The following is a 12399-nucleotide window of genomic DNA, read 5'->3' as shown; positions in this document are numbered from 1 at the left end:
TAGATCAAGTTTACAATTTTTTATAAAATTTGAAAATTATTTGATATTTCATTTATATCACACTTTTATGAACTATTCTAGGCCATTGAAGTTGTGTTGTGACAACTTTATTGCATTATTTATGGTTAAGAACAACAAGAGTTGAAGTCGAAGTATATCAACATCAAATATTTAGCCATAAGATAATGTGTTAAAGAAAGAAAAAAAAAAGGTCGTCATTGAACACATTAGCATTAATTTGGCGATTGTTGATCCTTTTAACTAAAGACATGTTACCAAAGAATTTTAAGGGTCAATGAGTCATGTAGCATGAATATGACTTGATTCCATGATGTGACATTCTTATAAATACATTTATTATTTTGATGAAACTCTTATTTAGTTTGATGTTTTTGAGAAATATCATTTACTTTTGACATAAAATAAACATATGATTTATTCAGTAAGTTAACGAACTAATTTAAGAGACGATATATTGTGATACATGAAAAATAATACTTACTTTTAAAGAACCTGTCACCATGATTCATATATTTTATTTCTTGTTATGCTAAATAATGGGTTAAATAGATCAAATGAGAGCACTTGGTACAATTTGTAAATCCCAGTGACTCTGTATAATGAGTGAAGAAGCTAACCTTTTTAGTCTCCTTAATTGGCCTTTTAAGCCTCAATCACCACTTTGGCTCGAGGCTGGAAGGTTGCATTCCCTCCTAGTTTTAGGTCAAGCCATATAATATTAAATTGACTTATCATTGAATATTAGAACTATTTTGTAACGCATCTTAAACCTCATCCCGTGATTGAGCACATTAACTTTTTTAAAAGATTTGACAATTAACAAGATAAAATAAATGACAACAAAATATCCCGTTAATAAGAATAACCATGCATGACTTGACAATTAACAAGAGAGATGATAACAAAATATCTCCCTAATGTGGATAACCATCCACTAATTTTTAGCTTAAATTCTCCTCAAATATAAATTAGGAAGACTCATTTTTGAATCATCCAATCATCAAAAATACCATCTTTTAAAAATCTTGTGTCCAGAACAAAATCCACAAGATATTTTTCTTAACACTCAGCTTTCTCTCTACCAAATGGAAGAAAACCTCATTTTCTCCTTATTCTTCTACTCAATTTTCCCCTCCCCTTCCCTATTCTACTAAACAGAGCATAAAAGAAAGAAGAAAAAAACTCTTCCGAGCCAATTTTAAAGTAAGAATTCTTAACTATTATTTATCCCTTACTAAGTATGAAATTTGCTGACTAAATTGCTAGACTAATTCTAAAGTATAATTAACTTCATTAAAGAAAATTTGCTTTGGAATAATAACTAAAATAAAGTTTACAATGCTATCCAGGACAATTACAATTGGTAATCAAATTACATGGAAAGAGGAGAGGGGAGAGAGAGAGAGAGAGAGAGAGAGAGAACGAAGCTCTTAAATATTGTCACAAGAAGGTTCCAAGCTTTTGTTTTGGTCTTGGCCATATGCTGCAATAAGTAATGCCTCTGCCCTTCCTGAAATATGACAAATGCAATAAAACCAAAGCACTTCCAAAAGGTGCATAGTAAACAAACAGGAACCAATCACCACGAACACTATCTTTTTCAACAAAATTTCAGAAATAGAGTACATTTAGAAGGAAACCTATAACTATGGCTCAATGATGTATGAAACTTGAGCCATGAGTAATCTGAATACGTAACAGAACCGTATATTGGCCTAAAATATATGAAATCAATTTCTGATTAATTTCCGGAGAATTAGGTAATATGGCATGTAGTGTGAAACTCACAAATTCAATAATGAATAAGAGAAATGCCAACATATTCTAATACTCCTTTCAACACTTTCCATTATTGGGTGACATATGTTGGGGACAAAATAACCAAGGCTGGTTCACTTTTTATTAGTAGGGTCAACATGAAATGCTAGCTTATTATAGAGTTCAGAAGAAAATGACCAAGAGTTTTCCTATCATTTCACTAATGAACATGACATTACTATATATATGGGCACAAGCACGAGAGATCATTCATTCATTAGATTAAGCTTTTGAATAATTGAGAATTTTGCAACATTGTAGTAGGCTAGTAGCAAAGAAATAAACTTGTAGTTAAAGCTACCAAGGATCAAAGGTCATTTGTTCATGGACAACGAATGACTACAAGTATTAATAGGTTCCACAGCAAACCACAACTTTTCTGGGTTCCCGATCACAAATTATCTATAAAAATAAAATAAAATAAAATAAATTGCAGCTGCCCTCACCCAAAGATAAACGAATTCAATCCAGAAGCTGCAATATGATCCCCAATAACATGACACTAGAAGGAACTTTTCAGTGATGTAACTACAAGGCTCTTTGATAAATTGTAGGATCTTTAAAAATCTTAATAGAAAAACTTTAAAATGATTAAAAGCACCTAATGATTTCTAGCATTTGGATTAGTTTCATTAGCATCCCCATTCTACATTTTGAAGGTAATTTATGAATTATGATCCACCAACATCAACATGGTACTTAATTAAATATAGTACAAAACAAGACAAGTACCATGATCTTTTTTCCTACTTAACATGGAAGTCAGTGACGGAAATAATGTCGATGCAAGTCTCCTGCTATCATCCTGCGGTATAAAAAATCCAAAAAGCTATTACTAACAAAGGAGACTCGACAATAGAGGAAATATCCATGTAGAACAAGCATCGTAGAAAATACAGTGAATGGATAAATTTCAACATGGTGTTGCTCAAATTTCCTTTACTTTAACAATGCTGAGATAGTATACGTTGAAACCGTCAGGATTTAGGTAGAGAGGAAGTGATATTAAGAGCTAATGAAACACTGAATTTATATTAATTGAGATGCATTACAATGTGTTGATGTATTGTTTGATATGTTCATAAAACCTAGAGCACTAACCCTTATTTTATATTAACCTAGACCCAGTCTAGTAGTAGAGGAGTTGGAGTAGTATGCACAGTATCCTGGGCTCGAACTCTGGTGCTAACATTGTATTTTCGATGGATTGAAAAACAAAAATCTTAGCTAACTTGGAAAACAATCATGATAAGAAAATATAGAAACTAATCTTGAAAGATAATAAGAAAATTGGGAAAATAATCTTAGAGAATAATATATGATATTCTATGATATCTTAGAAATTATATGATATTTTCATGTAATGTAACACTCCCTCAAATTAAATCTTGTGGTGTGAATCTCTTGAATGACCGCAGGGCCAAGGATGAGTCACTGGGAGTGGCATGGGAGCCAAAGTGCTTCAGATAGACCAGGACCAACGGTGTCTGGGACAATGGCAAGGCTAGACACCTTCCCCTCAAAACTAGAATCACATGTCTTAAAGGACAAAGAACCGAGTTTGGCAATTGTGACAAAGACTACAAAGGACCTCTGACGACATGCTGCCAGAAAAGATAGGGCATCCTTGAAAACCAAACAGCAGCATATGCCCGCAAACAAACCAAACCAGTAGCACAAAAGAGGTGACAAGGCAACACTAGTGAGAACAATAGTAAAAACTATCCACAAGATAAATCAAACAAAAAACTCAAAAATTGAAAGTGGTCGCAAACAGACAATGGGAGGCTGGCAACTCAAAGGGACTGGAGGCAGAGACCGCAACAGATGTTGAAGGCAGTGCGTGAAGCACAAGCACTGGCAAGGGCAACCGCAGACAAATAAGGAATGTAGGATTGTGATGACTCTGATGACCATGAAACTTGCAGGGATGGGCCATGGAGGACATAGTAAGTCAGATCAGATCATAACTCTGTATGAAAAGGCTGCGAACAGCAGAGGTAGTGACTAGAAGCAAATGAATGCCAAAAAAGGTGTTAAGATCTCGCATCGATTAAAGATATGGCTAATGTAGTCAAGGCTTGGATAGTGCTATTGCTCTCCTTACAAACCAATTTTCTAAGGTAGAGTTAGAACTTAAGCCCAAATTCTACAAAGCATAATATGCAAAATATTATTTACTTGCTTAAATATTTTTAGTTTCAGTTAACAATCTTCATTCTTTCTTTGGTAAAGAACTAACATCACAATTGGAAATAATAAACATACTTTGAAACTGAAAAGAATAATTGCTCATGATCATTGGTGAATCCACTCTAATATGTACTGCAAGGAACAACTGACCTTTGTAGTCATATTTCCAGAGAGTTCAAATTTTGCTTTCCAAGTAAAAGATGGCACTGGAATAACAGAAAATCCTGAGGCAACTAAGATGCCAATCCACAGCCCATATCCAAATCCTCCACTCCACCAGCCCTTGAATGCAAAAGATGGAGGGAAAAAATATTAGTTTGAGATAAATAAAATTAAAACACACTTTTCAAAGTATTAATACGACAAAATTAAAAATATGATCAAAAGATCAAAATTCAAAACTGAAAAATAGATCATTGAACAAAGCAAACTACATGCATTTCTTCAAAGAAAAATCACCTAACATAAAAAGTTTAAACATTAGACATTACTGCCGATTTCCGGATCACACTTTCAGTAATTATTAGCAAGCATATGGACTTCACTTAAACTTGACTAGCACCAATCTAGACAAACTTCAGAAGTCCCCACAAATATATTAACTAGGAAAATGCTGTTCTTTCTTCCCTGTTAAAATTAGGCTTCTATCAGAAAAATGATAGACTATTAAGTATTAGACTACTCATCTTAATAACTACATAGTACTAGCAGCTAATACTTGACAACAGTCAATACCCCAGCACTCCAACATATACTGAATGTACACACTGCCGTAATGACATAATCATCACATTCCAATTTGATTATAGTGAAGATTTAAGTAATTGAATAAATTTATTGCTACTCAAGGAAAATGTTTTGGTCGATCTCAGGAAGGAAAAGCAATTTATACTTGCAGACTCTTTAGGCAGAAATCCCATCCTAACAGTGAAGATTGAGAAGTTGACAAAGAATCATGTTAATTATGTCTGTCAGAAAATCACAAGCACCATATCAGAAATTAGGCATCCTCATTAAATGATTCAGGATCTTTATGACAGAAATTTAAGATGTTACAGATATTTACAGCAGACTTACAGGAAAGGAAATAAATTCCTAAGATTTTCTCTATACAATTGTAACGGAATTAAATAGTATAGATGCCTAGAAGACAGATTTGTCTCTACAATTTTAACATCTAATTAAATAATGATTATGACAGCCTGAAGGACATTAACAATGTCGAGACCAGGTGATCAACTGTTTCACCTCATTAGCATGAATGAGTAATTTAAGAAAGTAACGAGTTCTTAACAAACAGAAACATATTGAAGTCCCTAAAAGCTACAAAATATGTTTTACTTTAAGCAAGCATACCAACCTGCTTCCCATCTTGTGGATAAGGGAGCGACTGCTCTATGTACGCAGTGGTTCCTGATGAAATCAAGAATCAATTTGCAAATAGCCAACCATATAAACAGTGTCAACCTTCAAAAGAAATATGAAAAGGGGAAAATAATAATTCAAAATTTAATGTAGTTCACTGAAGAATTAGTACTTGGAGTCTATGAATTACATTGTGAAGGATAGAAAAAAAATAAGTAAGCATCATTATCTTAGAAATGCTAACTAACAAACTAGCGGATTGACAAATGTGAGAGACAATACAAATAAAGTATGAAATAATAACATCAATTATACTTTCTCTAATAGTATTTTCAGAAAATACAAATGACAAATGGCATTATCAATTTAACTATTCAAATGTGAATGATAAAATAGTGAATTTTTAAAGTAGATCTACTTGAAATCAGAGAAAAGCAGAGATGAAAATTGAATATTCTGTGATTATTATCGACTTGATGCAATTTGCAAACACTGAGATACATTTATAAATAGACACAAGGAACAAGAAAAAGATGAAAGCATTATCCTAAATCAGTTAAAATTAATCAGATTTTATATGATACAGCACAGCAGACTTTCCTAAGATACAGCAATCCTTCCTAAAATATAAACTATACATACATGATAACATATAAATAAAATCAGAAAATAATATACAACAATCTTCCACAATCTCAAGTCTCAACAATCTTAACAAAATTTATGACAGTCAAGTGGAGAGTAGTGAATACAACAAGAACAGTTTAGATCAATTACTATTGATCATACAGTGCTAAATACTGTTGATTTCCCTGATTGATTTAATATTTATCAACTTCATTATGTCCATCCAGTTTCCTTTAAATCTACATTTTGTATTAAAGAAATTGAACAATAAAATATTAAAAACACCCACACAAGTAGACAACGATTCTTGCAATAAATCAAATCTGCTACCTTGTCTCAGTCTATCATAGTCACAATATCAACAGATTACAACAAGATTCTTACAAGATCATAATATCAGTCTAAACTCTAAACATATCATAATAATCTTAAATAATAAGAAAATAGAAGAGAAAAAAAATGAAGCAGATAGCCAAAAAGAGGAATTTTAAAAAAATAATTTCAGCACATTTATGTAGTGATAAAAATAGAGAAAATGTAGTATACCGATTGGAGCATCAAAACTATGAACCAACTCAACAACAGACTTTGTGTCTAAGCGTCTTCGGGTCCTCTTGTTCTTGCCAACAAGTATTTTCACGTGAGGAGAGTCAAATACCTGCATATGTTGGAGTAATGAATAATGATATAATAATGTTTTTGCAATATGGAGACAATATTCTGAACAAAATCTAGTAGCTGTCTTAAAATAGGAATCAAGGGACCAAGAGGATATAATGCCAAACTAATTCACAAAAGTAGAAAGGACTATAATTTACAGTTGAGAACAATCCTCATCCAGATTCCATTGACTTTTTGGTATGAAGAAAACTAATTGTAATGCTGAACACACCATCAGTTATCAGTCAACGTTGTAATTTACCAATTACTCTCCATTATTCATATTTCACAAGATGCTTTATTTAAGGAATGGATAAACTACAATTTCCTTTCCGCTTCTTTATAATGATGGCTAAAGAACACTCATTTTGGCTCCTACTATGGTTGTGAAAATATGATTTACACAGAAAAAAAGGATACAAGCTTTTATCCACTGTTGAACTTACCACCTTAATGCAGAGCAAACTCTGATAATTTTAATACCAAACAGCAGTTTCACTATGATTGGAAATTTCAGTTCTTCAAATACCTATGTATCACTTTCATAATTCTCAGTTCTTCAAATACCTATTTACCACTACAATTGTGCATGATCAAAATTGTGAAAGCCTCAATACTTAAGCACAAAGCCCTAATCCGGTCCATACTTCATACCTAACTCAAGCATCCAGAACCCTTCTGCAAACAATTTAGTTAAAGTTGCCCCAATAAAATCTAGTGGATTATCCCCAATAGAACCTGTTTATTCCCTTCAGATGAATATCTTCTTCCTCAATGGAACTTACAATTAAATAAGTAAATAGCATAACAAGACACAAGTTACAAACACCACAAACATAAAAGCACGATCATCTACATGCAGATTCCATCTAAGTCTAATTCTCTACTAGTCAATGACTCAATATGCAACAATATCTACCAGCACAACAAGAGGTACTTAGCATATAGGTTTTAGATGACATTATTGATATCCATCAACACTGCATCACTGTCATAAATACAATGTCCATAGTAAACCAAATTTGAAGCAGAATCATCTACAAACACCACAAACATTAAAGAACAGTCATCTACAACTAGACTTATTCTATTTCTATCTAAATCCAATTCTCTACTAGTCAATATGCAACAACACATACCAGCACAATGAGTACACAGCATATAAGTTTTCGATGGCATTATCGACATACATTAACATTGCTTTTACTCCATAACATCCCATTCACTGTCCCAATGCCATGTATGTTGCATGGATACAGGTATGGGTACAAGATACAGGATCTTTCAAAAAATTTAGGGTACAAGTACATTAATATTAATTTTAAAAAAAATACATATTTAAATATAATTTTAAATAAACATGAAAAAATAGTATAAATGAAAAAAAAAAACACAAAATAAGCATAGTTTATATCAATTTCAATCTCATCATTTCCTTGTTCCTTAGTGAAAAATATCATCTTTAAAACTGGTTCACCAAGAGAAAGAATAGCAAGCTCTAGAATTTCGGTCCCTTCAAATAATTCTTATTAATCACCACCAATTTCTCACACTTTGCTCTCACTCATTATAAATCTTATGCTTTCTTGAGATGATACAAAGATTTGCATGTAAAAGATCTGAATCTTCAACTCTCTTAAGGTTGAGACCATGGTTGTCAAACTCGCGAGTCAACTCGTAAACTCGTACGAGTCTACGAGTCCAGGGTAGCAAAACGAGTTGACTCGCGAATAGACTCGTTTTTGGGTAGACTCGGGTAGACTCGGTCAGAATCGCGAGTCTGAGCCCGAGTCCACGAGTCTGGTTACGTTTTTTTTTTACCCCTAAATGGCCCAAAACGACGTCGTTTTTGCCTAGGGTTAGTTAGTGAGAAAACCATTTTCCCTGCGCGTGAGCTTCCTCCACCATTCTCACGTTTTTGAGTCTCCCTCCGCACCATTGGAACACCCATCTCCGCAGCAACAAACGCGCAGCTCCGCCTCAACGAACGCGCATCTCCGCCGCTGCGAACGCACGTCTCCGCCGCTACGAACGGTGCCGCAATCGAACGCCACCGCATACGAACGTGCGTCTTGGGAAGGACGCGAGTCTGTTTTCTCTCCCTCCGCCACATCTTCTGCCGCATACGAACGCCTCATTGCAGCTTCCAGTGTCATCGTGAGTGTTAGTTCTTAGTTCTGACTCTTAACATTTTTTTATTTGTTGGTTTGTTGGTGTTATTCACAATTTACATACTTAGTCTCTTACTCCTATAATTGCAAGATGTCTGAAACCGGTGGTGGCTCAAAGTCTTCAAGTACCCTTATCATCAAATGAAGAGGATGAGGTTGAAGAAAATGAAGATGATGATGATGCACATGAATTTGTTGGAGGATTGGACTTTGATTGATAAATTTAGATCTTGTTTTATGTTTTTGATTTGTGGACTTATGTGTTTTCGACTTTTGGTTGTTCATGTATGGTTAAGATTTGTATTATGACATTTTATTGTTGTTATTTGACTTATTTCAGACTTAGAATGTTAAAATAGTGATATTATATTGTGTATGTTTATGTTTTTTAATATCTTTTACTATTAGGTAGACTCTTACGAGTCTACGAGTCGAGTCTACGAGAGCTCCACGAGTTTGTGTAGACTCTCGAGTTTGACAACGTTGGTTGAGACTATTTCTTGTTATAGAATAGAAAAATGATTTTGAGCTCCAATTTATCTCAACAAAGGGAAAAAGATGATTGTGAAAGGAGTTTCAGCACAACGGATTGAAGTTTCATAATTGTAACACCATATATGATCCACCAGTCCTTTGATTATAAGTTTCATCTATGTTGTAAAATGTTTTTGGTATGTATTCCGTATGTACTCATGAGTACCCAATGAGTATCACATACCTAGTAGCCCATTTTGCCAGCTTTAATGTTCGACGTGACTTTATAAGCACCCATGCTTCATAGATGTCCATAGTTAACCAAATTTGACAGAACCATAATCCTTCTATACCAAAGCCCAACATTGTCCATAAAATTCAGTCACTTCATGCCCATTCAAGGCCACGCATTCAAAACCGTGCAAAACCCATCTCACCACATTCCAAACCACACACAACCCCAACAAACTTTCGGGCCAAAACCCTTAACTGGCAGTGTGGCACAAATGTAGCACTTCCTAATTTCATTTTTTTTCCACCTAAAGTTTCTCACTACTGGTAAAGTAACATACTAACAAGGTTTTAAAATTCAGTCAGCGACCACTTGAGCCGCAACATCAAGGATTTTGAGGTCGTCGTGACCACAATTGCAGCCCCATTGGCCGCACTTGTCCACAATTTACTACAATATCACGAATTAAAACCTTGAGTAACACTATCAAACCATGTAGAAAGGACAAAAAGGAAAGAAATTTAACCAAGGAAGACGAAAAGAAGCACGGTACCTGAGCTGAACAAACAGAACCGTGTGTTTTCAACAGCGCAACAGCGCCAGAGACATCTGGGTCAATTCCGAGGACCCATTTGGAGCCGTCATTTTGGTGGGTGGGGTCATGCTCTCCATTCAAAAGATGGACCTTTTCTGGAAAAGGGTAAGTGAGTGAAGCCAACCAATTCTCTTTGAATTGGGTATCACAAGCCTTGACCCTACGCTTTTTGCCAGGAACTATGATTTGAGGGTCACTAAGATCATGGGTTTGGGTGAGAGTGGGAGAAGGAGAAGAACCGCAGAAGGCCCTGAAGTGAATGGAGGAGGAGAAGGAAATTGTGGGCTTGAGTTTGGGAGAGAGTTTGTTCATGAAATGGAATTGGTTTTGGTGGGACTGTGGCGTGAATTGTAGGGATTCCATGAAAAAACACACATTCAGAAGGAATGAATGGGTCAAGAGTAGAAGGGAGGGAAGAAAAGGGTCCAAAACAAAATCAAATAATATACTTTTCTTTTGGTGACCAGAGAGGAGATCGGGTGGTGGGCACACTATAGAGCTGTCAAAACGGTCGGTCTGGCTCATGTGGGCCGGTTCACCTTAACCCACTTTAAAAACGAGTCAATTTAACTTGGTTCACTTTTAATTTTTTCAAAATAAATTTGACTCAGTCCGGCCTATCACAGGTTGGTGGGTTATACGGGTCAGTCCACCAGCCCACCAGTCCACCAAAAATTAAAAAAAAATATTAACAAAATTTAAAATTTAAAATTAATTATAAATTAACATAATAGTCATAAAATTAGCATCATTAATAGTCATAAGTCATAACTCATCATACAAAATTAAATACAAATCATGATAAAAGTTTAAAATAAAAATTTTCAATATTCCATTATACAAAATTAACTACAAATCATACTTAAATTTTTATTGCAAAAAAAAAATGGTGGATTGGTGGGCTACCCGGTCCACCACAGATTTAGCCCGGGTGGGTCGGGTCAAAGTGGGTTAGGTTGAGATATACTCACTTACTATAAATTTTCATTTTTTGCCCGGTCCGGCCCGTTTTCAAGGTGGGGCGGGTTGGTTCACGGATCCCGACCCACTTTGATAGCTCTAGCACATTATTTACTATTTTTTTATTTTTATTTTTTTACACTAGGGTAAGAACTATTTAATGAAAATCTAGAATCAACCACAAACCTTTTTATAATTTTCATGAGAATTATTGTCTATCTTATTTTCAGTTTAAGTCTACATAAAAGAATATAAAACATGATTCTAGTTAATAAAATCAAATGAGCTTAATTAATTGTATCATCCTAGGATAATATTATTGGTATGATATTATTTTTTTAAAGAAAATAAATAAAACAACAAAATTTGTACCTCCATCAAAAGAAGAGAAAAAATAATGATAGTTTTTTAGTATGAAATGGTAGATGCAAGATGATACTTTCATAATCATCAAGCAAAGTTTTTTTTTAATGATAATTTATGTGATTTTATGTTTTTTTATACCACATATATTATCATCAACCGAAAACAATTTAGTTTGAGGATAGACCCATACTTAAGGGAGGTGGGCAAATGCAATCCCTGACTTTAACAAAATTATGAATATATATGTAAAAATTCGATATTTTGCATCTCTAATATTATATAATGAACTAACACCGGTAAAAGTTGAATCTTTTATTAAAATATGATAAAATGGTTTTTTGGCATGGATGGAGCCAAAGTTCACGGGATATGAAAAGTTAACTTAACTACTAAACTACACAATTCTATGAGTATATATTGTACAAGTGTAATATATTTTTTAAAAAAATTATCTCCACTAACTCAGGATCTTAGATCTATCGTTTTATTTAGGACTTGAACTCAAAATCATTGCTTAAGTTGAAACAACCTCCCAATACTCAATATTTAAGGTTTAATTTAAGATCATGTACATACTACTCCAATCATCATCGCTATGTCAACCTTAATAAGTCTTTTGTGTGGTTATTTGAGTGTATATACAATTATAAAAAAATAAAAATAAAAATAAAAAAAAAGGTAAGAACAATGTGAATACAAATGAAGTTATCCTTTTTAGTAACCATATAAATAACATGTAATTGTATTAAAAATGATGTATTTTATCATATTAAACAAATAATATTATTGTTTTAGGATAAAGGATATTTTACAACTATCAAATATTTCAATTAAATAAATAAAATAAGTTTTATAATCCTCTTTTACAATTCTAAAAAAATGAAAGTCAAAATACTTGTATACTTAAAGTTTAACGA

At 33.6% G+C, this 12399-nt stretch overlaps 1 protein-coding gene and 1 long non-coding RNA gene across 2 annotated transcripts; one reads left to right on the top strand and one right to left on the bottom strand.

Annotated features, from left to right (window-relative positions):
* Window positions 1–1314: 1314 nt before the first annotated feature.
* LOC109808644 (MutS2) lies at window positions 1315–10630 on the bottom strand. Its single transcript, XM_020371708.3, has 6 exons — window positions 10115–10630; window positions 6571–6682; window positions 5393–5445; window positions 4183–4314; window positions 2572–2644; window positions 1315–1531 (listed from the first exon to the last, which is right to left on the bottom strand). The coding sequence occupies exons 1-6, from the start codon at window positions 10517–10519 to the stop codon at window positions 1452–1454; spliced, it is 855 nt and encodes a 284-aa protein (XP_020227297.1). The 5' UTR covers window positions 10520–10630; the 3' UTR covers window positions 1315–1451.
* LOC145952651 (uncharacterized) lies at window positions 8340–9217 on the top strand. Its single transcript, XR_014430161.1, has 2 exons — window positions 8340–8841; window positions 8947–9217. It is a non-coding gene; the product is annotated as an uncharacterized LOC145952651 (long non-coding RNA).
* Window positions 10631–12399: the final 1769 nt, after the last annotated feature.

This window comes from Cajanus cajan, chromosome 10 (genome assembly GCF_000230855.2).
Source record: "Cajanus cajan strain Asha chromosome 10, NIPB_CcT2T_4, whole genome shotgun sequence".
Classification (NCBI taxonomy): domain Eukaryota; kingdom Viridiplantae; phylum Streptophyta; class Magnoliopsida; order Fabales; family Fabaceae; genus Cajanus; species Cajanus cajan.
This window is presented reverse-complemented; position numbering and strand designations above follow the sequence as displayed.

Excerpts from the sequence above, each read along its gene's own strand:
- LOC109808644 (XM_020371708.3), bottom strand. The coding sequence starts at position 10,519 with ATGGAATCCCTACAATTCACGCCACAGTCCCACCAAAACCAATTCCAT. Across the intron at positions 5,446-6,570 it reads TAGTTTTGATGCTCCAATCG|GAACCACTGCGTACATAGAG; the intron begins GTATACTACATT and ends TGATTTCATCAG. Across the intron at positions 2,645-4,182 it reads CTGGAAATATGACTACAAAG|GATGATAGCAGGAGACTTGC; the intron begins GTCAGTTGTTCC and ends TTTATACCGCAG.